At 40.6% G+C, this 26432-nt stretch overlaps 1 protein-coding gene and 1 long non-coding RNA gene across 3 annotated transcripts in view; both read left to right on the forward strand.

Moving 5' to 3' along the window:
- The first annotated feature begins 341 nt into the window (after positions 1-341).
- LOC147356800 (uncharacterized) lies at positions 342-2112 on the forward strand. The gene is made up of 2 exons (XR_015143533.1): positions 342-865; positions 1021-2112. It is a non-coding gene; the product is annotated as an uncharacterized LOC147356800 (long non-coding RNA).
- An 11406-nt stretch (positions 2113-13518) lies between these two features.
- SCCPDH (saccharopine dehydrogenase (putative)) overlaps positions 13519-26432 on the forward strand; it is a 30030-nt gene continuing 17116 nt past the window's right edge. For both annotated transcript variants that reach the window (XR_015143532.1, XM_086345007.1), the window contains exons 1-5: positions 13519-13848; positions 15972-16084; positions 21282-21362; positions 23561-23690; positions 25995-26044. Coding sequence is in view for 1 of the 2 variants with exons in the window: in XM_086345007.1 (XP_086201133.1) it covers positions 13659-13848; positions 15972-16084; positions 21282-21362; positions 23561-23690; positions 25995-26044 (564 nt within the window). In the remaining variant the exon portion in view is untranslated. The remainder of the gene's footprint in view (positions 13849-15971; positions 16085-21281; positions 21363-23560; positions 23691-25994; positions 26045-26432) is intronic.

A 26432-nucleotide genomic window follows, 5' to 3' on the forward strand; every position in this document is an offset into this window, starting at 1 on the left:
CAATGCCTAATCTAAACACAGCACATATGCCATGCTATGCTATGCTAAGTCACTTCAGTCGTGTCCGACTCTGTGCGACCCCATAGACGGCAGCCCACCAGCACATAAAAGGCGCTAAATATTGACTGGCTGTCTTATTGCTTCTAAATCCAAATCTAAGTAAATATTTCCCCGGCACAAAGTCATTATTTTAGGTATTGTGTCACTTACGGATTGAGTGATTCTCAGTTCCACCTTATTCCTGGTTTGGACTAGCCTGTGAAAATGGATCCTGGGCTTTAATTTTTCCTGCGGCGCTGGCGCTGACGTTTTGTCAATAGAGGGCGCCAGAGAGACAATACAGAAGAAAAAGGACTTCCTTGGTGGCTCAGACCATAAAGCGTCTGCCTGCAATGCAGGAGACCCGGAATCGATCACTGGGTTGGGAAGATCCCCTGACGAAGGAAATGGCAACCCACTCCAGTACTCTTGCCTGGAAAACCCCATGGACAGAGAACCTGGTGGGCTACAGTCCATGGGGTCGCAAAGAGTCGGACACCACTGAGCGCCTTCACTTTCGCTTTCTTCAGGGTGCTTCCTCAGCAGTTCTCCTGCACCTGCGGGGCCATCGTGTGCCGGGCTCCTCCAGCACTCAGAGGTGCCCTGGTGCTCAGCCTCTTCCCTGTCCTGCCCTGCAGCCAGCAGCCCCACAGACCCCACCTCCCCGACTCCATCCTCGGTGTCTCCACACTCTCCTGCAGTTTTATAGTAGAGTGCCTCCAGTGATCGAGACAACTGCCCATGAACTCTTTTCCTTCACACTTCAGAGCGCAGCTTTCTAGAAACGTCCACTGTCTGGCACCGACAATAACTTCTCTAGCTTTCGGTGAGTCACAGCTGCACAGATCTGGACCTCAGCCTAAAGCTGGGGTGGGGGAGGGGAAACTCTTCCTTGGATGCTGCTTGTCTTCCTATGGGTACTGGCTGTTCTTTATAACTGCTATTTCTATCCTGGTTAACGTTCTCTTTGTTTGTTACTAGTCAACCCCTCATTGGCCACCTGATGCAAAGAACTGACTTATTTGAAAAGACCCTGATGCTGGGAAAGACTGAGGGCAGGAGGAGAAGGGGAAGACAGAGGAGGAGATGGTTGGATGGCATCACTGACTGGATGGACACGAGTTGGAGTAAACTCCGGGAGTTGGTGATAGGAAAGCCCAGGGTGCTGCAGTCCATGGGGTCGCAAAGAGTGGGATACAACTGAGCGACTGAACTGACTGTCTGTGATGTAGAATTCTTTACCTTGAACTTCTCATGTTCGGATCACACGGTGATTTCTCTCTCCTAATTGGACCCTGGTGGATACAAATACTGACATGTGCAGACAGGAGTTGGGAACACCAGTGAGAGCTGCCTGACAGCAAGGTGTGGGTGTGTAATTGACTGGAAACAATACATGAGGAAATAAGTATGTATTATTGCTGCTGCTGCTAAGTCGCTGCAGTCGTGTCCGACTCTGTGCGACCCCATAGACGGCAGCCCACCAGGTTCCCCCGTCCCTGGGATTCTCCAGGCAAGAACACTGGAGTGGGTTGCCATTTCCTTCTCCAATGCGTGAAAGTGAAAAGTGAAAGTGAAGTCGCTGAGTCTTGTCTGACTCTTAGCGACTCCATGGACTGTGGCCCACCAGGCTCCTCCGTCCTTGGGATTTTCCAGGCAAGAGTACTGGAGTGGGGTGCCATTGCCTTCTCCGAAGTATGTATTATTACATGTAACATAATCCTCCTAACTCACCCTGGGATTTTAATTTTCATAACAAATTTACCCAGAGAGAAGAAGTAATTATTCCACCTTGGGTCGGGGGGCCAAGGAACTTTTAACTTGTGATGCCAATATATTTTCTGCGTTATTTTGAAGCCAACCTAGAAATTGTATCATTGTATCAGTAAAAAAATTCACTTGGCATCTCTACAAGTTTTTAAAAAATTTAACTACAGTACCATTGTCACACCTAAGAAAAATAACATCAGCACTTTAATACCACCAGATATTCAGTGTTCACATCTTTCCAATTGGCTCATAAATTTTTTCAGATGTTTTGTTTTTAATAAATTTAAACATTTGTTTCAGTAAGTGTTGGAACCATTGGATATCTGTATAAAAATGAATACTGATACTCTATCTGACACACACACACACAATTAAGGTGGATCACAGACCTGAATGTGTAAAGGAAAACAAAGTTTTAGATGAACACATAGATTTGGAGTAGGCGAGGTTGGCTTAAACAGAACACAAAAGGCACTAACCTTAAAAGAAAAATGATAAACTGAGCTTCACGAAAATTAAGAAATTCTGTTCAGGAAAAATACTATTAAGACAGTTAAAATGAAAGCCACAGACTTGGATACACTTTGCTTTCTTACCTCTGATAAAGCACCTCTGTTAAGAAAGAACTCCTGCAAGTCACAAAGAGACACACAACCCAATTTAAAAACTGGCAAAAATATCAGGATCACTTGCAGTCCCTTCAAAAATACAGTTGATCTAAACAACATGCTATGAAAGAACCAATGGGTCAATGGTGAAATCAAAGAGCAAATTTAAAAACATCTCGAGACAAATGACAATGAAACGACAGCCATACAAAATCTATGGGATGGAGCAACACCAATCCTAAGAGGGAAGTTCAAAGCAATACTAGGCCTTCTTCAAAAACAAGAAAAATCTCAAGTAAGCACCCTAAGCTACTACCTAAAAGAATTAGAAAAGGAAGAATAGACAAAGCATAGTCAGAAGAAAGGAAATAATGAAGATCAGAGAGGAAATAAATAAGATAGAGATAAAAAAATAGAAAATAGTCAATAAAACTTTTTTTTTTTTAAGGATAAACAAAACAAACCTCTGGCCAGGCTTACCAAGAAGAAAAGAGAGAAGACCCAAGTAAACCAAGTAAAAAACCAAAAAATACGAGTGCCCATTGTACTATCACTGTTATCTCTGTTTGCTTATTGAGGCAAACATTATCAGTAGATGGTAACACCACAGAACCAAATATTCATACAGTCTCCAAGTCTCTCCCCATAGATCATTTACCGATGACAAAGGAGAAAAAGGAATCTTTCAAGTTGAGAATTAAGGCAGATATCACCTAATCAAGTAATCAAACTTAACATCATCGATAAGACCAAAAAGTTGGGGAAAGGGAATGCTTTGAACACATTCTTTACAAGTGAGAAAATAACTGCTCTAAGCAAATGATCAATAAAAAAGGTGATCTATATCAGTAATTATCATGTAAAGACAAAATTTAAAACACAATGAAATGCCACTATATGCCAACCAGAATGACTTAAAAATTTAAAAGACCAACAATACCAAGTGCTGGTAAGGATATGGAGCAACTGGAACATTCTCTTAAATTACTGGAATGTTCATTGAAATAGCCACTATTGAAAACTGTCTAGCAGTATCTACTATAGCTAAACATATACCAATCTTGTAACTCAGCACTTCACTCCTAGATATATATCCAGGACACGAGGACACAGAAGCAATTAGATATTTGTACAAGAATGTTCATCACAACTATTGAGTGGAAGGACAAAGGCTGTTGGGGAACAAGATAGCATAACATGTTACATAACATATTATCAGGGCTTCTGAGGGAGTGCAGAGGTAAAGAACGCCCCTGCCAATGCAGGTGATGCAAGACGTACAGGTCTGATCTTGGATTGGGAAGATCCCCTGGAGGTGAAAATGGCAACCTGCTCCGGTCTTCTTGCCTGGGAAACCCCATGGACAGAGGGGTAACAGCTTGTACAACTCAACAACAACAAAAAACAATCCTATCTAAAAAGTAAGCAGAAGACCTAAGTAAGACATTTCTCCAAAGAAGACATACAGATGACCAATAGGCACATGAAAAGATGCTGAACATCACTACTTATTAGAGAAATGAAAATCAAAACTATAATGAGGTATCACTGTCCCTCTTTTCTTCTTTGTTGAAAAAAGGCTTTAGTCTCCTAGACCTTCTCTAACTTTCAAAGAGCAGTTACTAATTAAGGAAGTAGGAAACAGGGATAAAAAGGAAAAGCAGTCCAGCAAGAAAATTAATGACAGCTTAAACAATTCTTCAGGGATAAAACAATGTCGTAGTTCTTCCTCAAGGGATACATATAACAATCTGATGCATATTTGGGGTTATTCTGCAGAAACTAAGCCCCTCACCCAGGTGGAGGATGGTGCCTACATGCTGACCACATTATGTAGACCCCAGACTGAGTGGAACCAGAAAGCTGATGATTAAGATTCCCAAAACGGCACCTTGTTACCTCAACACCAACCAATCAAAATTAAGTCAATGAATTACAACACTCATCCCAAATATCACCTTTCAAAAGCCTGCCTGGAAGGACCATCAGGGAATGTGGGTCTTCAGAGCATTAGCTGCCCATTCCTCTACATTGTGCTGTACGCTGTGACTACTTTGGCTTTGTTGCACATGGGCAAGCCGACCCAAGTTCAGTCTGGTAACCATATGAGAGTCACATGTGTAACTTGCAGAGCTGTAAATATTTGTAAAGTGTCTGGCATGTACTTGGTACATATTAGGTAGCTATTATTATTGTGAGTCCTCTGGAAATACAGACCAAATATTCTAACTGCCCGTCTTACCAGTAAGCTGGCAGTGTGGTATGCAGAGTTTCCTGAAATCAATGTTTCAAAATTTGATCTTTGTAATACAAGGCTCAAAGGTTGATCGGAGAACTTCTGTTCACAACAGCTTAATGAAAGTCTCTACTTGCTGGCGGCCACACCAGTGTCTAAAAGGGACACGCATGGTTCCTACCACATAGTAGGCGCTCAGTTTCACACAATGTTAATCTTAGGGAGTGTGGCTTTTTTTTTTTTTTTCAAGTATCACATGCACTAAAAATGACAGCAGTACAAAAATGTCAATTCAGTACTCTATAGACGGAGTGGTGATCTCCCGAGGGCCTCAGCCTGAATGTCATGCCATTTGCTGAAGATAGAAGCACCTGTGAGATTTCTACGCTGGTCCCTGATCTCTCTGAAGGCTCATTGTTCTCACTGTTGAAGGGTGGAAAGCTGTTTGACTTGTCAGTTGGCAGGCAGATACAAGTAAAATGTTTTTAAAGGATTAAGTTGTTGAACATATGTGAAGATTAAGATATTATCTATTGCTTCATGGGATGTTGTCTTTACAGTCTTTGTTAATTCTTAGTTGAGAAATAGGCAAATTGAAAAAGACTGCTCATGATACCTCGGGTCATTATTTGAGGATGGCACTTCCTGACCAAATTACATCACTTATAAGATGAGGTACATTCATTTCAAAATAGAAAATTATCACTGCTTAAATACATATATGCTTTATCATACTTTTATTAAATAAGGGCTTGTCATCAGGTCCTGTTATCTTTTTACCCAAAGGAAACTCAGAAACCAGAGGTTGAATAATTAGCCTATAACAAATTGATTCATTGACAGGGTCAGGAAAATTAGATTCCTCTCTATTAAACTGATCTTTAATTTTATCATGAAAGAGCTTTTTCCAGACTTCTCTTGCTTTCTACAATATTCTTGATTCTTTCCTTTCCTTTTTTTTTTACAATGCTTCTGGTGATATGCTGGTGAATATGAACAATCTCCTAAGGGAAAACTCAGGATTTCTAGTGTTTCCCAATTTTCATAATGTGAATACACCCACCACGGCTAATTTCAAATTACCAATATGGCTTCAACTGGCTCACAAAATTTCTGAAAATTTAATAACTGATCTCATCGCACCACTGGCTACTTCATTTGTTAAAAATAATAAAGCACAGATCTCTGAGGATTTGTACAAAGAACTTTTCATGAACAGACATATCTTTAGATTAATTGTAGAAAAAAGGAGGAAATCATACATAAAAATAAAGGGAAGAAAAAAAAGAAATAGCTACTTTAGTTGGTAAAAAAAGAAAACCAAATCTTAATTTCTTTTGATTTGTTATAAGATCAACCCAAATGAATTCCTTTTCATTGAGTCATTCCAGCAGGATGGGCAGAGGTTGGTGGAAAGACTGTTGCACCATTCTGCAGCTTGCAGTATGCTGAGAGAACAATGTGTTCTAAATGCTCTGAGGGAATTTCTGCCTTGGATTTGTTGCTTTCCTTGCTTTCTGCTTACGTTTAGACGCATAATTTACTCACTGGAGCTCAGCAGGTAACTCTGGCAATCAAAACACCTTCTAAACGACTCCCCATCCTTCTGCCCCTTCACATTTACCCATAAGAGCCTCCCTGTGTCCTCATATGGGTCGTGTCCATGTCTGCTTTCTGCCTGCTGAGCCCTAGAGTGCTGCAGCCCCACCTGCATAGCACAAGTCGGTTTTTCTCTTTTTTTCAGCTGCAAATGGACCCTTAGGATGACCTCAATGTTCCTATATTTATCTCTTTCTGGTTTACTACATCAAAGATGAACAAAGCCAGATACTAGTTAATGTGTAACGACAGATTTTCATCAGTAATACATTATTACAGCCTGAAAAAGAGTCCAGTGTAAACTGAACTCAACAGAGGTGTCTGGACATTTAAAGAGATCAGGAGGGAATAAGGAGGGAGATGAACTCAGTAGAGTCAGGGGAAAAAAATCACAAAATGTGGTAAGCAGCTGGTCTGTGTGCTACCAATCTGGGCTTGCTAATCAGTGTTGACTGAAGTCAGGCTCCTACCCTTCCACTGAGGCTGGGAGACAGAGGCCCTGTCTTCAGGTGTTGGCTGTAATACACGGTACATTATTTTTGCAGCCCTGATTTTTCTCCTGCAGGCACTTTAAGGGAGTGTGACTGAGTGACTTCACTTTCACTTTTCCCTTTCATGCCTTGGAGAAGGAAATGGCAACCCACTCCAGTGTTCTTGCCTGGAGAACCCCAGGGACAGGGGAGCCTGGTGGGCTGCTGTCTATGGGGTCGCACAGAGTCGGACACGACTGAAGCGACTTAGCAGCAGCAGCAGTGTCATTCTAGGGCCGCATCCTTGAGCTGTTATAAACTATGTCAGTGTTTTCCCAGGTCTTTGTAGGCCAAGGTTGAAGCCTGGTTGTGAAGAGGGCTCAGAGGAGCCTGGCTAGAATTTGGTCCAGGAGAAAAGCTTTGTTACCTAGCAACCACTCCCAGCGGATGGTCAAGGAGAAAAGCTGTTACCTAGCAACCACTCACAGCTGAATTCTCCCTTCTCACTCCCCTCCCCTGCTACTTCCGACCCTTCACCCCTGAGCCTCAGAGGACAGGGTCTCCATCTCTGTGAAGGTCAGCAGCCTTGTCCACAAGTCAACCCATCTTCTGCTGTAGGGGCAGGCATCTTCCCCTTCTTCTTGGTGCTATGTTGGGATCGAAATGAACCTCTATGCTGGCCCCTGGAGAGAAGGAATTCCTTGGAAATCCATCAGATAGAGGATTACTTCAAGAACAGCCTGAAACCTCCTACACTCCTACATGGTGGGAATGGACATCGGTGTAACCACTATGGAAAACAGTAAGGAGGGTCCTTAAAAAACCAAAGACTTGCCGTATGATCCAGCAATCCCACTCCTGGGCATATATCTGGACAAAACTATAATTTGAAATGATACATGCACCCCTATGTTCATAGCAGCACTATTTACCATAGCCAAGACATGGAAACAACCTAAATGCCCATCAACAGATGAATGGATAAACAAGATATGGTACATACATACAATGGAATACTACTCAACCATAAAAATTAATGAAATAATGCCATTTGCCGCAACACGGGTACCTAGAGATTATCACGCTAAGTGTAATAAGCCAGAAAGACAAATACCATGATATTATTTATACATGGGGTCTAAAGTATGACACAAATGAACTTATTTATGACATAGAAGCAGAAAAATACAGGCAACAGACTTTGTGGTTGCCAAGGGGAAGGGGAAATGAGAGAGGGATGGACTGGGAGTTTGGGATTAGCAGATACAGATTATTATATATAGAATAGATAAAGAAATAAGATCGTATTATATATCACAGGGACCTATATTCAATATCCCATAATAAACTATAATGGAAAGAATATGAAAAATAATATTTTTATATATATATATAGCAAATTACCTTGCTGTACACCAGAAACTAATACAACATTGCAAATCAACTCTAGTTCAATAAAGTAAATTTAAAAAAAAAGAAAAGAGCCTGACCTGGGACTGCTCAGTTCAGTTCAGTTGGGTTCAGTCGCTCAGTCTTGTCCGACTCTTTGTGACCCCATGAACTGCAGCACGCCAGGCCTTCCTGTCCATCACCAACTCCTGGACTTCACTCAAACGTCCATCGAGTTGATGATGCCATCCAGCCATCTCATCCTCTGTCGTCCCCTTCTCCTCCTGCCCCCAATCCCTCCTAACATCAGAGTCTTTCCCAATGAGTCAACTCTTCGCATGAGGTGGCCAAAGGACTGGAGTTTCAGCTTTAGCAGCATTCCTTCCAAAGAATACCCAGGACTGATCTCCTTCAGAATGGACTAGTTGGATCTTCTTGCAGTCCAAGGGACTCTCAAGAGTCTTCTCCAACACCACAGTTCAAAAGCATCAATTCTTCGGTGCTCAGCCTTCTTCACAGTCCAACTCTCACATCCATACATGACCACAGGAAAAACCATAGCCTTGACTAGACGGACCTTTGTTGGCAAAGTAATGTCTCTGCTTTTGAATATGCTATCTAGGTTGGTCATAACTTTCCTTCCAAGGAGTAAGCGTCTTTTAATTTCACGGCTGCAATCACCATCTGCAGTGATTTTGGAGCCCAGAAAAGTAAAGTCTGACACTATTTCCTGCTGGGAGCCGGCGAGAGACATTCCACTCGTGACAAAGGTCATGAGGAAGGAGGCTCGGCATACGCAAAGGCGGGATCAAGCCTCAGGAGTCCCCCAGGATATTCTGGAGCATCTACCCCAAAAAACCCAGAGTCTGCCTACTTTATTGCTTTGTGCTCTCACCTCTGACTTTACTGGGGGCTGTCCCCCACCACCATCTCGCTCTCTCTGTCAGAGTTAACTTACAGCTCCAATTAATAAAGTTCCTGGGCAATTAAGAGTGTTTAAATCCAAACCCCTGAGATTGCTCTCTAACTCACCTGACAAATTTACCCAGACTCCTACAGCTATGCATACGATTGTTTACAGTCTCCCAGCCTCGAGAGGCACGGGAAGTTTAAGATATTCAAATAGCTTAGAGCCTCTCAGAGAGTTAGAAACTGTCAGAATAAAACTAGTAAAAGATTTCATTGATGAGCCAATGCTTGTTGCCAAGTTTCCACATCCTCTGAATTGTATCCTTGAATATGTATTAATTAAAATAGTTGGTACATAGAAAAAATAAGTAGTGGCCTTGGTGTTAGTAACTTTAGACCCTTAAGGTAATAAATTCTTTCCTTTGTTGTAAACCCATTACACATCCGCCCTATAGGAATGCAATTTTATCTTCGGAAGATGGCACCAAACCTTAAAATAATTACTCTTAGAGAAAATAAGTCTTTGTTGTAAGTCTTTGTTGATAAGTCCTTGCCAAGAGTCATAAAATGTTAATAGGCCTTCTGGCCAGAAGATGATGTAAATCACCTAAACCATTTGTATACGATAAATTTGCAGGAAAGAAACCCTGGTTTTTGATAAGGATCAAAAACTGCTGACTTTGCATCCCCTATTATCCTCTATGTGTAACTTAGGGTATGTAAGCCCCTGTTAAAAATAAAGCTACGGGCCTTGCTCACCAACGCTTGGTCTCCCCGTGTCATTTTACTCCTTTAACTTCCAGCTGAGTCTCCATCTGGAGCGCGGATATCCTCTGTGACCATTTATTTGCCTGGGCTTCTAAGACCCACTCGAGAAGGTGTCTAAGGTGGGGCACCTTCCGCTATTCAAGAGGGCGCCTGCGGCCTCCGTGGTCAGAGCTAACCTGGTGTCACGGGTTATATTGATTTTCCGCGTAAACCAAGCTACTCAGCCTCTTTTCTCCACTGAATTTTCCTACTGAGCTATCCTCATTCTATTACTCTTTATATCTCTAATTAACATTTGAATAGGTCGCCTAAGCCGTCTCTCCTTCGAATACCCTGGATCAGCCGGGGCTGGACCCTGGCAGTTTCCACTGTTTCCACATCTATTTGGCATGAAGTGATGGGACGGGGCGGCGGCGGGGAAGGGCTATCCCACGTGGTAGCGGTGAGGAGATACCCCTCGTCTAAGGTAAGAGAAACCCAAGTAAGACGGTAGGTGTTGCAAGAGGGCATCAGAGGGCAGATACACTGATACCATAATCACAGAAAACTAGTCAATCTAATTACACTAGGACCACAGCCTTGTCTAACTCAATGAAAGTAAGCCATGCCCTGTGGGGCCACCCAAGATGGGCGGGTCATGGTGGAGAGGTCTGACATAAGTGGTCCACTGGAGAAGGGAATGGCCAACCACTTCAGTGTTCTTGCCTTGAGAACCCCATGAACAGTATGAAAAGGCAAAATGATAGGATACTGAAAGAGGAACTCCCCAGGTCAGTAGGTGCCCAATATGCTACTGGAGATCAGTGGAGAAATAACTCCAGAAAAAATGAAGGGATGGAGCCAAAGCAAAAACAATACCCAGTTGCGGATGTGACTGATGATAGAAGCAAGGTCCAATGCTGTAAAGAGCAATATTGCATAGGAACCTGGAATGTTAGGTCCATGAATCAAGGCAAATTGGAAGTGGTCAAACAGGAGATGGCAAGAGTGAATGTCGACATTCTAGGAATCAGCAAACTAAAATGGACTGGAATGGGTGAATTTAACTCAGATGACCATTATATCTACTACTGCGGGCAGGAATCCCTTAGAAGAAATGGAGTAGCCATCATGGTCAACAGAAGAGTCCGAAATGCAGTACTTGGGACTGCTCAACACAAGAGCAAATCCTTCCAAGACTCCCGTCACCATAGATGGGTTTTGCCTGGTTCTGAAATTCAAATAAAGGGAATCATACAGATGTATTCTTTCTTTACCCAACTTTCTTTATCCAAATTAGTGTTTATGAGATTCATTCATATTATTGTGTGTGACAGTGGACCAAAAATCCTGTCCAGGTGGCAAGAGGAACTGGCCCCAGCAACAGGACTGCAAACGATCAGGGTGATCCCCACAGCTGCTCCCTAGCCCCTTCTCAAAGCCCGCTCCTGTTCCTTTTTAAAAAATTCTGATTATAAAAGTAATATACTTCCTGTTTAAAACAAAAAGTTTAGGGACTTTCCTGGTGGTCCAGTGGCTAAGATTCTGCACTCCCAATGTAGGGGGCCCAGGTTTGATCCTTGGTGAGGGAATTAGATCCCACATACGGCAGCTAAGACCTGGCACAGTCAAAGAGATAAAAACAAAAGTTATTGAAGTATAAATAGGTTAAAACTGAAAAGTACAAGTCCCTTTCCTCCTCCCTAATTCATACAAACCCACTCCTCAATAATTATTGCTATTACTATTAACAATAGCTAACATGTATTGACTATTTAAGATGTGTAAGGTGTTTTTAAGCATTTTACAGTTCTTTTTTTAAAAAAATTATTTATTTTTGGCTGTCCTGGGTCTTTGTTGCTGTGCGGGCTTTTCTCTAGTTGCTGAGAGCAGGGGCCTCTAGTTGTGGTGCCAAGGCTTCTCATTGCCCTGTCTTCTCTAGTTGCGGAGCACAGACTCTAGGGCGTGTGGGCTCAGTAGTTTCCGCTTCTGGGCTCTAGAGCATAGGCTCAACAGTTGTGGTGCATGGGCTTAGTTGCTATGCAACATGTGGGATCTTCCCAGATCAGGAATGGAGCCCTGTCTCCTGCACTGGCAGGTGATTTCTTTACCACTGAGCCACCAGGGAAGCTCCCCCAACAGCTCTTTTTAAAAATAAAGATTTGTCATATATTCTTCTAACATTTCATATGCATACAGTCAACTAAAAATTGTCACTCGCCATCTGGTTCTACAAGAATGGAGTCACTAGCCTGATCACTGACCTTCAACCACACCCCCTCCCCTCCCCCCAAAAAACACTCTGTGTTCTGGGAAAAGTTGGCAGAATAGATCTTTAGATAGTCGGAGATTTTATGAGCCCAATCTCTTACATTTTCTCATACCTAGCAAAGCACTATGGAGAAGGTGATGGCACCCCACTCCAGTACTCTTGCCTGGAAAATCCCATGGACAAAGGAGCCTGGTAGGCTGCAGTCTATGGGGTCGTGAAGAGTCGGACATGACTGAGCGACTTCACTTTCACTTTTCACTTTCATGCATTGGAGAAGGAAATGGCAACCCACTCCAGTGTTCTTGCCTGGAGAATCCCAGGGACGGCGGAGCCTGGTGGGCTGCCGTCTATGGGGTCGCACAGAGTCGGACACGACTGAAGCGACTTAGCAGCAGCAGCAGCAGCAAAGCACTAAAATCATTAACGGAGACATCTCTGCCTCCGAAGTAGCAACAACCTTCTGGCAAAATGTGTGCTTGTTTCCCCTTCACTAAAGTCCCATATATACTGACCTCTCCCCACCTCTTCAGAATAGCTCCTCAGAGGCATCTGAGAGGCGGTGTCCTGGACTATAGTCCTTATTAAGCGGAGCTTCACCATTAACTGTGTTCTGCATCACCAAGGAGGGTCCCTGAGGTGACCGGAGGGCACTCAGACGGTGGAGGCGGAGCCTGGTCAGAGGGCGCTGCAGAGTCGGCCCTGGGAGGGGGACATAGATATCATGTCCACCCTCCACTTCCACCTGGCTCAGTAGACACTCTCTAGGTAATGTGCTTCGTAACCAAACAAACAAAAAGATAAGGGTTTTTGGCGTGGGCAGAGTTCCCACCCATCAGTTCAGTTCAGTTCAGTCGCTCAGTAGTGTCCGACTCTTTGGGACCCCATGAATCGCAGCACACCAGGCCTCCCTGTCCATCACCATCTCCCGGAGTTCAAACTCACGTCCATCGAGTCGGTGATGCCATCCAGCCATCTCATCCTCTGTCGTCCCCTTCCTCTCCTCCCCCCAATCCCTCCCAGCATCAGAGTCCTTTCCAATGAGTCATGAGGTGGCCAAAGTACTGGAGTTTCAGCTTTAGCATCATTCCTTCCAAAGAACACCAAGGGCTGATCTCCTTCAGAATGGACTGGTTGGATCTCCTTGCAGTCCATCAGGTTTTCGCAAACTCTCGCTTTGAGCAGCATCCTCTCGCCAAAAAAAAAAAAAAAAAAAAAGGAATAACTGGCTGCAGCCGCCGCCCCCTCCAGCCTACGGAAGAGCGAAAAGATGCGACACCTAAGGGGGTCAGAGCTGTGCCAGACCATCGACGGGTCGGAGGATAGCCACCGTCTGCTCCCGCCAACCTGGGAAGCTTGGGAAACACAAAACCCTCGCGGGCAGCGAGCACACGCGAGGAGTGGGCGTGGCAGCCCCTGGGCACCCCACGGCGTGGGCGGGGCCGTGGGCGTGGCTGTGGAGAGGCTGCGCGCGCGAGACTTAGGGAGCGCGGCGCGCAGGCGGCTGAGACCGCAGCGGCCGCGGCGGAGTCGGTTGCTGCGCCCGGTACTGTGGTAGCTGCCTGAGGCGCAGGCGCCGTGGGCTCAGCCCGCCCCGGGTCTTGCATCGCTGTGGGTTCGTCATGGCGACCCAGCAGAGGCCTTTCCACCTGGTGGTGTTCGGCGCCTCTGGCTTTACCGGCCAGTTCGTGACCGAGGAGGTGGCGCGGGAGCAGGTGTCCCCGGAGCGGACTTCCCATCTGCCCTGGGCCGTGGCGGGCCGTTCCCGGGAGAAGCTGCTGCGAGTGCTGGAGAGGGCTGCCATGAAGCTGGGTAAAGGGGGCAGGCTGGGACGTCCCGGGACCTCGGGCTCGGCCCCTCCACCGCGGCTCTCACCCCCACGAGCCCCCTTTTCCCGGCTGAGGGGTTCCCGTCGCCTTAAATGAGCGCTTCTCTCCCTTGGGTGCCCCTCGAGGTTCCCAAACCTGCTAGAGGTCAGGAAGAAGAGAGCGATGCTTCACATGGTGTCAGAGCTTTTCCCCATTTACTAAAACAAAAAGAGAAATCCCCCCTTCATTTTCTCTCTTACGGAATCCCCGCTGGCGAAACAGGAACTTTAATTTTTCCATTCTGCTCCCTCCCCCTCTAGAGCCAGGGGTACCTTGTACCCTGTTTCCAGGGTTGCAGGGCTGGAAGTTCTAGATACTTGATCGGATAGAACGGTAGCGCACTGGCTTCTTCAGCATTGTTTGTACTCTCTTTGCCGGGTTTTGGAAATGGGAGAGAAAGCTTAGGACTTTTAATGATAACATTGTTGTGGCTTTAATTTTTAATTTCATTTTTGCTTGTAAGAATTCTCCAGTGGTCCCTCTATTAAACCTTCCCCAATTTTTTTGGTGTGGTTTTGTTTTGGGCGTTTACTTACTCGTTCTGCATTCATTGAAACATTTTTTTATTGAGTGGTCTTTTAAATGTCAGGTCCTATCCTAAATGCTGGGATTCAGATGAGGAGGAGAGAGTCACATACACACAAACACCCTAATATCATGGCCCTCGGATTGCAGGGAGACCTTTAGATGAGGAGTCAGTTGCTTTTAACTGTAATTTTCCACCCTACTGCCCCTTCATACAGACAAATAGCACCTGTTACAGTTCTGGATATTCTTCATTCTTCTGTTTAAGCTTCATCTCACTTCCTTCTAATTCTACACAGAGTCCTGTTATGGTGGGAATTTGGAACCTATTTTGTTTGTGATTTGTACAGGAGATAGCATGTAGGCTGACTCTTCTACAACTCTTCTGCTACCACTACCAAGTACAGAATCTTTCCCAAAGAGCTTTCTGGTCTTTCTTTACTTTTCCAGAAGAAATACTTTCATTATTAAAATTTCCTTTTTAAAATTCCTCCTTTTTTTTTTTTTTTTTTTTTTGTTCAAGAAGATGGTACGGATACAGCCTAGTTGGCTACCATTTACAATGCACACATCAAGTTACTGCAGGGAATACACCTTGACCCATGAAACCTTCCTACTCTATTGATTCAGTTTATTCCAATTATTTCCTTATTATGAACCTGAATGTTCTTCCCTAGACTGTGTTTTACACTTCAATCCTCTTTTATTTCATTATGTTAATGTTAACTCCCCTCCACCTCATAATTTTATCATATGTAGTTTATTTAATAGGCTTCCCTGGTGGCTCAGATGGTAAAGCGTCTGTCTGCAATGCAGGAGACCCGGGTTCGATCCCTGGGTTGGGAAGATCCCTTGGAGAAGGAAATGGCAACCCACTCCAGTATTCTTGCCTGGAAAATCCCATGGACGGTGGAGCCTGGTAGGCTACTGTCCATGGGGTCGCAAAGAGTCAGACATGACTGAGCTAAGGGAAGATAAGAAACTACATTTATAATTCTTCCTGCAGAGGAAGTCAGGAAAATCATCTTCTGAAAACTTGTAAAATTGGCATTTTACATAGAGTTGTCATTTACACATTCCTTATGTTAGATTTTCTTTTAAACGTTAATAAGTTGTTTTATTAGGGAGCTTCCCCAGTGGCTCAGTGGTAAAGAATCCCTGCAGTGCAGCAGACAGGGTTCGATCCCTGAATCCGGAATATCCCCCGGAGAAGGAACTGGCAACCCACTCCAGTATTCTTGCCTGGGAAATCCCATGGACAGAGGAGCCTGGTAGCCTATAGTCCCTGGGGTTGCAAAGAGTCAGACACAACTTAGGAACTAAACAACAGCAACGTGTTTTATTAACCCTTCGTATGAACTCCATTTTCCTCATAGTCTTTTCCCTTTTTAAAATTACCTGGTTAAAAACAGTTTTATCTTTTGTTTGAGAGGAAGAATTAGCTCTTAGTACATTTTCCATCACTTGTTATTATGAAAGGAGAATCTGGGAGATCTAATACTGTATTGGGATTTGCCTAAAACGATTTATTCTTTATTTCAGGAAGACCGACACTGTCATCTGAAGTTGGAATAATAATTTGTGATATCACTAATCCAGCCTCACTTGATGAAATGGCTAAACAGGCAACAGTTGTCCTCAACTGTGTAGGCCCAGTAAGTAATCTGCCCTTCTTTGTATCAGAACAAAAAATCTATTCATTTCTAGCAGAATCTGGTATTTTGTATTCCAGAGAAACATAAGGGCAAGGAACAGAAGAATTGATTCAGGACATTAACCCCTTACAAGGAGTTTTTACTTCTCACGAGAAGCAAATGAATATGACCAAAGTCTCCTGAAAGAGAGAGTGACACTAGACTCTAGGAATGTTGCTGTTTTATTTAGTGGCTACAGCTATAATTGTTGTGTGCTATATACCCCTTAACTAAAAAAGTGAGCATGTACCCACAATCTGCTTTTTATTTATTTTTAAAATTGCATTGTGTACTGCTGTACCAGTGTATATGTTAATGCATGTACAAAGAAAGATATTTTAAAAGGACTCATTCATTTATTCAATAAATATTTATTGAAATATATATATAGAAAATACACAGAAAATCTCTCGTGAAGCTGATGGTCCAGTGAGGAGACAGAAAAATAATGTTATAATAGTGGGTAAGTGACAGGTGCTTTAAAGAAAAATACAACAGGGAAGAGAGAGAAAAAGATTGGCACACCAGTCTCTATTGGGTGGATGGTCAGGGAAAGTCTCTATAGGAACTTTGCAGAGAGACCTGAATGCAGTGAGGGAATAAACCGTGTGTGTATTGGAGGGTAGGGGATTGCAGGGAAGAGCAAATACAAAGGTCGTGAGATGAGCATGTTCTTGGAGAGATGGAGGAGTGTGAGAGAGGCCAGTGTAGTTGGGCGTGAACAGGGCAGAGAGGTGGGGAGTTAGATTGGAGAGATACGCAGGAGCTAGGTGGTTAGGTCTGAAAGGTCAAGGTTGGGGTTTGGATTTTTCTTCTAAATATGACAAAGTTATTGAACGGTTGAAAGCAGGTTGACATAATTTGATTTACGGTTTTGAAATTCTTTGGCTTCTGAGAGGAAAATAGATGGTAGGGAACCAAGAATAGAATGATGCAAGCAAGCCAAGGACAGAGTAGGAGTGTTAGAGGGGGAGAGAAGTGGTTGGGTCCAGATATTTTGACAAGAGAACCTCTAGCTGCTGCTGTTGGCCTGGATGAGAAAGAGATACTTGTGGTCTGTGTAACATGGTGAATGTTGATGACATTTACTGATCTGAGGAAGCAATCCTAATTGTCAAAGCATTTAGGAAATTGTTCATAATTTTGTTAAATGAAACCAGAAATTTTTTGATTGTCATAAAATAAAATAAATTTCTATTGTTTATTTCAATTTATTTTGTTCTTAACTAGCTTAGAATGTGGCTCTGTGGTTTGTTGCTTGAATCACTGTCTTATATACATCCTCAACCAACTTGTCCCTCCTTCCGCATACTCTGGAAAGACCTGAGCCCTGATTGTTCCAGCTCCCTGCTTACTCTTTACCTGAACATGTGTAACCCAGCGTGGCTGGAGAAAAATCCATCATGATGCTGACTGGTCCCGCTTAAAATGTGTGATTACAAACCTCATGTACAGTCTCAGTATTTCCAGCAGTTCTATTTCCCTAGGCTATTTCCTCTTCTGTTCTCTGAAGCAGCAGTTTTATAACTTCATTTTTCTCATACCGTTGACATCCTATTCTGTTTTTCCTTTTTTCTCTCTCTTACCTGGTAACTTTCTTCCTTTCTTTGTCTCTTTTCTTTCTCCTTCCCTTTCTCCCTCCTTCTCTCCCTGCCTGTCGGGAGAATTTATACTACCTACTTATCGCATTATACCTTGACTTTGCCTTACCTCCTTTTATGAGGAAAAACTGCCCCTGCTTCTGTTGGGCACCATATTCAAAGACTTTATAGTTACAGGTTTATAGTTACATGTGTTCTTGTTATCATCAAATTTTCCATCTTGATGGATTATTCCTCTCAACAGACAAATGTGGGATTATATCTCTCATTTATAGAAAAACTTTCCTTAGTTCTACATACCCTTCTAACTACTCACATTTTTCTGTGCCTGTTTTTTAGCAAAACTTCTTGAAAGACTTCTCTTTACTCATTGTCTCCTCTTCCTCACCTTCTCCTCTCTCTAGTCTCATCAGGCTTTTATCCTTAGGCCTTCAATGAGACTACTCTGCCGACATCCCTGTCCTGTCAGATCCAGTTGTCAGTTCCCATTGCTCTTCTTAGTCAAGCCTCTCAGCATTTGTTCCAGTTGATCACTTTTTCCTTTCTTCATTTAGTTTCTAAATTCTTGCCCTTTCCTAGTCCCCCTCCCCAACCCCACAGCATTTTATCCTCCTGTGAGGCCAGAGGCCTCAGAGCTTAAGCCTTAGAAACTCTCTTCTGTTTACATTTGCTGGACCAGTGTTAAATGTGATTATGATTGTGGTAAAATGTATATAACATAAAATTTAGCATTTTAACCATTTTTAAGTATACACTTTAGTAACATTAAGTACATTCACAGTCTTATAGAACTATCAGCACTTTATTTCCAGAACATTTTCATTACCCCAAACAGAAATTGTAACTGGGCCAATATTTTTTAAACCTTGTGAAATCAATTCAGTGGATTAAGACTAGGCAATAAAAAGAAAATAATCAGATAGACTGAAGTAGAAAATAGGGTGAATTACACATAATAAAGGTAAGTATTGGTTCATGAAGCTTTCATGTCAGGTAACATTTGTGTATGGAGTCACTGTGAAATGAATTTCTTAGGGCCATAGTCAGAAAGATTAGAAATCCATGGCTTTCAATATCGTCTGTATGCTGATGATGCCTACTTTAAGTTATTTCCACTGAAAACCTACCCCTTAAACTCCAGACTGCTGGATCTAATTACCTTCTGGATGTTTGTCCAGTTGGATGGTTTACAGTCTTCTCTAGCTTTTTGCCTCCAAAACATTCTGCTCCTTAACCTCTGCTCTGAAGGTTGTTTTTACTTTGTAATATGGATTATTCTCCCAGGGTAGATGCCAGTTTGCTAGTTTTGGTGTCATAATTTGTTTCTTTGAAGGTATTTTTTAAGACCCATTTCTCTACTTTGTGAGGGTCTTTTTCGTGAGAACTAAATGATATGTGTAGAACTAATCAGGCATTTATAAACAAGCAGTATGTCAAAATATACAGAAAATGACTGAATGAATACTTTTAAGCATTATTCTTTATTGGTATTCTGTGCTCGGAAGTGGAGAGGGGAAAACTGCTTTTGAGAGAAAGATGATGAATCTGATTTTGGATGTATTGAAACTGAGGTGTATGCTAGATATTTTTAAGTTAAGACAAGAAATATGTAATGGAATTATAATGGAATTATTTTCTGTAAATAAGTGACAAAATCAAGATGAAGAGGAAATAGAGGAAGGAAAATGAAGCCTAAGAGAAATTAGTTTTGCCAAATGTTCTGTGCTTTTGTGGATCCTGAATTTTATGACAGAAGCTGCAGATGAGGCAACCTCATCAGTGAGCAGCTCTGAAGATAGGAGTTGGAAGTCATCAGCGTACATATTTTAATTGAAATCCAGAAAGTTGGTGAGATTTTCTGGGGAGAATGTCTAGGGAGGCAATTCTCTACCTCTAATGTACATTGGAGTCACCAGTGAGGCTTATATATAATGATGGTTCCTGGAGTCTACCCCAGAAAACTTCTTACTGGAGGGCATTGAGGTGGGACTGAATAACCAGCAGGCTTAATGAGGGCCCAGGTGACTCTGACACAAGTAGACTACTGGTAACTTGAGATATTTGGGGGTAAAATAATCAGGAGGCCAAGGAAGTCACTAAATGAATTTCAAATGGATGTGTGTAAATATTACCTAAGATGATCCATTGAGTACAAGAAGAAAAGACCTTTGACTTTTATGTATGTTTAAAAATGTATATTAGTATAGTAATCCATGTCCGTGATGTGTAAATAAATTCATACAATTTAGTAGATGATGGATTTTAAAATGTGAGCTTAGTTCTTGGTGCCTTGAAAGCCCTTGTTTGTTCCGCTACGCTGTGTTGCCTCAGAGGTGAAGTGCTTCAGTAATTTTAGTGTTGGTTAGTGACAGAGGATGAACTAGAACTTAAACACACTTTCCCAGTCCTGTCATTCCAGTGTCTTTTGCTGTTTTTAAGAAGGGGGAGAGAAGGCTGTGGAGATGAGGCTGTGGAGTTAGGTAGAGAGGAGCCTGTAACCTACTTGAAAAGGTCAGTCCCTGCAGTGCCCTGACTTGTCTTTTAAGTGTCCCTTTGCCAGTTTCTTAAAGTCTAGAAGAAGCAGACCATCTCCATTCTCCATCTTTTGCTGTGAGGAATGAGAGAAGCAGGGGAGCTTGTTCTTCTCCTACCCTACCCTCAAAAGGAAAAATTCATCATGCTTCTTTTGAAATGGGACTGACTCTGATGTATTAACTATTGTATACAGTTTTAAAATGTGCAATTCCTTGAGTTTGAGCAACAAATAGTTTGGGAGATAAAATCACTCAGATTATCTACTATGTCCGAGATTAAACTTATCCCTTCCAAACCTCTTTATCCTATTTTTCTTTATTTTGTCTAATACAGCCACTGGTTTTTGGCCTACGTGTCCTGCTAATCAGGAAGTCAAATCATTTCTTTTAAGTGTATCTCACCCTTAGTAAATCCTTCCCCTTTCTTAGTTTTGTCCTTCACTTCTTCCTTGCCATAAGTTTTGTTTTCTAATGTCACAGGCAGAGTGATAGGTCTGCACTATAAATTTTTCATCACTGTCCTATTTCAAATCCTCCAGGAGGGCTCAGCAATGCAGAAAATATAAAGTTCAGTCTTGATAGCATGTCACTTATGGTCATTCCTGATCTGGCCCAAGTATTTCTCTCCAGACTCATCTCTTACACTTCCCTCTCAAATATTCTGAGCTTCAGGTATCTTGAGCATCACTTCACACATCTTCTTTACACTTTTACATATAATTTTTCTTTTGTTTGGATTTTCTTTTTCCTGGCAAATCCTTACTGTTCTTCAGAATTCAACTCAAATGAGTCACTGATTCTATGAAACTTCCAAGTTTATCTTCAGTTAGAGATAATTCCATCAGTCCTTTATTTACATAGTGAATGTCAGTATATTGCAGTTATATTATTTTCTCATTTTCTATTTAGACTATTCATATTTGATTTCTTGATAACCAAGACTGTACCTCCAAAACTCAATGGTATTCCTTCATTTACGCTTGCCAAGTAAGACTAAACTGTTGGTATTCTTTATTCTCCCAGTACCGATTTTATGGAGAACCGGTAATAAAAGCATGTATTGAAAATGGAACTAGCTGTATTGACATCTCTGGAGAACCTCAGGTATGTAAAATGAAAAGAGAACATGAAAAATGGTGCAATTTTGCGGACATATTTTAGAAGGTAATGAATGATTCCTCCCTAGCATTTAAAGATGGTATTTCATTAAAAGCTTGAAGGAGAGCATGGTGATAAGGTATTCGCTTTTGTTCCCAACAACCTGATTGCTTTCAAAGCCTTTGTGTGTAGTATGTGTTGATTTATATAACCACTGCATGCTGTAAACAGAATTAATTAAAATAAAACTTGCTCAGAGTCATACAACCATTAAGTTGAAAAGCTAGGACTTGAATTGAGGTTTGCCTGACTGCAGGGAGTGGAGTAGTATAAGAACAAAGCTACAGTAGTTCCTTTATAACTATAATCTCCTATGTTCCTATAATCTCAGTCCTTCATCAGTGTGCCAGTATAGTATATACATACTTAGACCTTATCAGTTGGTGATACTGGAAAGTGCTGAGAAAGTGTAAATTACCAAGACTGATGCAAGAAGAAGTCAGAAGCATGAATGTTAGAAAAACTGACTCTTACTTAAAATATTCTAGAACAAAGAAAATGGTGAAAAGCTTCCAAGTTATCTTGTAAAGTACTATAAATGTGGTATCAAAACCTAATAGTACCTGTGGCGGATTCATTTTGATATATGGCAGAACCAATACAATATTGTAAAGTTTAAAAATAAAATAAATTTTTTAAAAAATTAAAAAAAAAAAACCTAATAGTGATCCAGAAAGTGTGTACACCGAAAATGCAAATTTAAGTAACTCAGTTTAAAAAAAGGGCAAGGGAGGAAAAGAGGCAAATCTCCTGTGCAAAAGAATTCCGTGTAATTCACGTAGCTTCTGTACCCTCAAGGAGGGGGAACATAACACCTGCCTTCTTATGTGTGGGCTGCACACAGTCACTTCCTTCCAGTGTATGGAAAGGAGAAGGAAAAGACAAGCTTTACAGTGGAGAAACTGGAGAACACTAGCTCAGCCAGGTATTCAGGGTCAACATCAACAGTGATAAATTATGTTGATAGTATGTACTCTTTTCTTTTAGTTGAAGTACAGTTAATTTACAATATGGTGTTAGTTTCAGATGTATAGCAAAGTGTTTCAGCTATATGTATTTTCAGATCCTTTTCTATTATAGGATATAGTTCCCTGTGCTATAGAGTAAATCCTTATTGTTTGTCTATTTTAGATTAGTGGTGTATCTTTTAACCCCATACTCCTAATTTATCACTCTCTCCCACCCTCCCTCCCGCTTTGGTAACCATATATTTGTGAGATAGTATATACTGTTGATATGACATCATGAAATGGCACTTTACCCCTGTGATCTTCCTCCCCAAAACCTATAACTTCACTATAGTAATGAGAAAATCATGAAATAAATTCCAATAGAGGGGCATTCTACCTGGGCAGTACTGTAAAGGTCATAAAAAGCTAGAAGTCTGAGAAACCGTCACAGCCAGAGGAGCCTAAGACATGACAGCTAAATGTAGAACAGTATCTTGAATGGGATCCTGGATAGAAGGACATTAGGTAAAAGCAAAGGAAACCTGAACAAAGTATAGACTTCAGTTAGTAATAATGTATCAAGATCGGTACATTTCATTAATTATAACACATTAATGTGAAAGATTAAATGATAGGGTTAGCTGAGTACAGAGTGCCTAGGAACACTCTACCACTCATTTTTTTTTCCCTGTAAATCTAAAATTGTTTTAAAAAAGTAATTATTAAAAAACAGACAAAGAATTTGAACAGACGTTAACCTTCTTGCATCCCCTCCTTTCTGACCATCCTTATTTCTGTTTATGTATGTATGTGCACAGATAGATGTTTATAATGGTGTTCATCAGGAAGATGTGATTTGGGATAGCTTTGTTTGGCTTTCTTTGTATATTTTTATATTAATTTTTCATAATAGCAATTACTTTTACATTTAAAAATAGTTCTAAAAAATGAATTAATTCAGATCAGCATATCTCTCACCTGAAACAGAGTAGGTATGTTTGCTGAATAAGTGCGGACTATTTTCACAGTTAATGTTTTACTGCAGAGGCATCTTAGTTAGCATTTTCACAGTTTAATTGCTTTGTTTTTTAAATTGTTTAAATTTAAATTTGCTTTTTAATTGGTTTGTTTTTTAGTATTGATCTAGATGTTTCTGTGTAGCTCTGATTTAGATCTTTTGTCTTGAATCTTTAGTTTCTGGAACTAATGTATTGGAAGTATCATGAGAAAGCTGCAGAAAAGGGGGTTTATATCATTGGAAGCAGTGGCTTTGACTCCATTCCAGCAGATCTGGGAGTAATATATACCAGAAATAAAATGAATGGTAATTATTGATCAATAAGCAATAATGAAATTTAAAATAGAGTAGTTTCTTATTGGTAATTGTGATGAACTCAAATTTGCTTGGGAAAAGAAACATAATTATTAATGGGTAATATTAAAACACATACTTTGTTTTAATATAACTCTGCATGTTAGAAAATGCTACTGACACTATTGGTTTTTGAGGTATGGATAGTACTATAAGTGTTCTAAAGGAAGGAATTCTCCATTTTTTGAATCTAGTTGTGGTTATAGTTGTAGAAATCTAGTTGTGGAAAAATTTTTTAGCAAGCATTATAAATTCAAACTTGCTTTGTTTAGCAATTACTATATCTTAAAGTATCATACTAAATTGAAAAGTGTTAATTTTTTAATGAATGAAGCTAGGAAGTATTGAACAAAGTTTTTGATATCTTTTTTTTTTCTAGCTCATGTATAAAAATGGAGACAATAAGAATGGGAAAAATTACTAATGTAGTAAAACAATGGAAGTTGCTAATGTCATACATATACAAAAAAATGTCCCTTTAGAAAATGATCTGAAGCCCGTAAGTCCAGTTCTGTATAAATCATTCCAGAGCTTAAAAAGATGGAATGTGTTCCAGTTTGTGTTAGAGAGGTAGCTTTGAAACCGAAGCTCAACAAATGTAATGCACATGCGTACCATTTACTGATTTTAGATTTTTAGAAATTGTGAATGTCAGAAAGCAGCATAGTGAATGTCAGAAAGTGAATGTCATAAAGCAGCAGCTAACATCATACTTATTAATGAAACACTAGAACCATCCCTAATAAAGAAAAGGGCATGAATTGAGCATCTTTAAAATACTTAGTCTTCCAACCCATGGATCTAGTATATTTACATTTATTAAAAAACTTACTTGGAGAAGGAAATGGCAACCCACTCCAGTATTCTTGCCTGGAAAATCCCATAGATGGAGGAGCCCTGTAGGCTACAGTCTGTGGGGTCACAAAGAGTCAGACATGACTGAGCCACTTCACTTCCTGTGACCTGTAATGTTCGTACTGTATAGTAATATTAATGTTTCTAGTAAAAGTGAAAATCTTCTTTTATCTCCTTTCATGTAAATGAAAATAAAACATGTTTATCACTTTAAAAAAAAAACAACTTACTAAAAATCTTCATTTACTAAAAAAGCTTGGACTGTTTTTCATGATGTTCCTACATGTTTCTCATTGAGGTTATTCTTAAATATTTAGTAGTTGTTATTTTGGATAGGTCCTTTTTTACTTTTAAAGTAGTATTTTAAGAAATACATTCTCTTAACAGCTCTCAGAATCCTCTCCAGTGAGCTACACTTTAATGATTTATTTTTGGTTTTGTCAAGATATTTTAAAGTTGTTCAATTCATGCCCTTCTCTTTATTAGGAATGGTTCTGGTGTTTCATTATTAAGTATGATGTTGGCTACTGCTTTTTGACATTCATTGTGTTAAGCAAGATGTTTATGTGGCTTTAGTTCTTCCCTGGTGTAACATCGTCATGGATGACATAGTTATTCATTACCTTACTCATTGTCAGCTTTCAAAGGCCTCATGCTTTAATTTTCTCTTGGAATTAAAGCTGGGAATACTGTCTCTTAAGAAATGGATGTATTTCATTTTATCACATTTGGAGAATTAGCTAGCCCATTATATTTTTCTTTTGTCTTACTGCTCTCAATAAGCTCAAAGACTAATTAAATTCTTAACCACTCTACATATATGTTAGTTCTCATGATTAATATAATTGATTTCTCCCCTTTTTTTCTGGCCTTAGTTTTCTACTTTTATTTTTACTCTGTACATTTTTATTTCAATTAAACAGCCTTACTTTAAGTATTTAATAAGCCATCACAAAGGCCCACTTTGGTAGGGTTTCTGTACATTTATTATAAGTCACTACTAATGAGTTTTCTTGAAAGCTTTCATATTGGAAAATAGAAGAATTCCCATACGTGTCATTCTGAGAACTGATGGGCTTCCAGAATGAATGAGCTAAATTGTTGTCTTATTGGAAGAGATTTTTTGCAGTGTCAGTTTGACTGCTAGAAAACATTTTGTCAGTACCAGCAGTTAGTTTATGTTAAAGTACTTTTTTTCTGATAATTTATCTGGCTTTAGCTGCTCCTTAAATCTGTTTACAGTAACCTAATAATACTGTTATAGCACAGATTTTCCTGATTATATCAGTTATAAGCTTAGTAAAAATGTTTCCTAAATGAATAGGCATAGCTTATTATTACTTGTCCCGGGTTAATAGATTTTTATTTGATTTTACTTTTACCATTTTCCTCCTCTCTTAGGTACACTGACTGCTGTGGAAAGTTTCCTGACCATATCTTCAGGACCTGAGGTTAGTTTTTGTCTGTCACATGTTTCCTGTGTTAATATGAAAAAACATTTTGGAAATGATACGTGCCTGTTAAAAAGATTTAGATTAATTAAATTGTATATACAGTTGTAATTTTTAGTGCATGAAAGTCACTATATTTAATTTTAAAAATTAAAGATTGCTGAGAATTATTTTGACTTAAAATAGAATTCATTTAAAACAGTTGCACAATTCTTTATATTAGAATGAGCTACCTTCATCCTAACACTAAGCATTTGTCATTGTTATGTGGTGAAATGTTGTCACCCTAGAAAATTATCACCTTAGTGCAAATCAGTGCATTTTTATTATGTGCCTAACTTGGAGTTGGATGCTCTTGTGGCCATACAGGAAATATATGATGTAAATG

Source organism: Bos grunniens, chromosome 16 (genome assembly GCF_055505025.1).
Source record: "Bos grunniens cultivar Pamir isolate PY7600 chromosome 16, Bosgru_T2T1.0, whole genome shotgun sequence".
Classification (NCBI taxonomy): domain Eukaryota; kingdom Metazoa; phylum Chordata; class Mammalia; order Artiodactyla; family Bovidae; genus Bos; species Bos grunniens.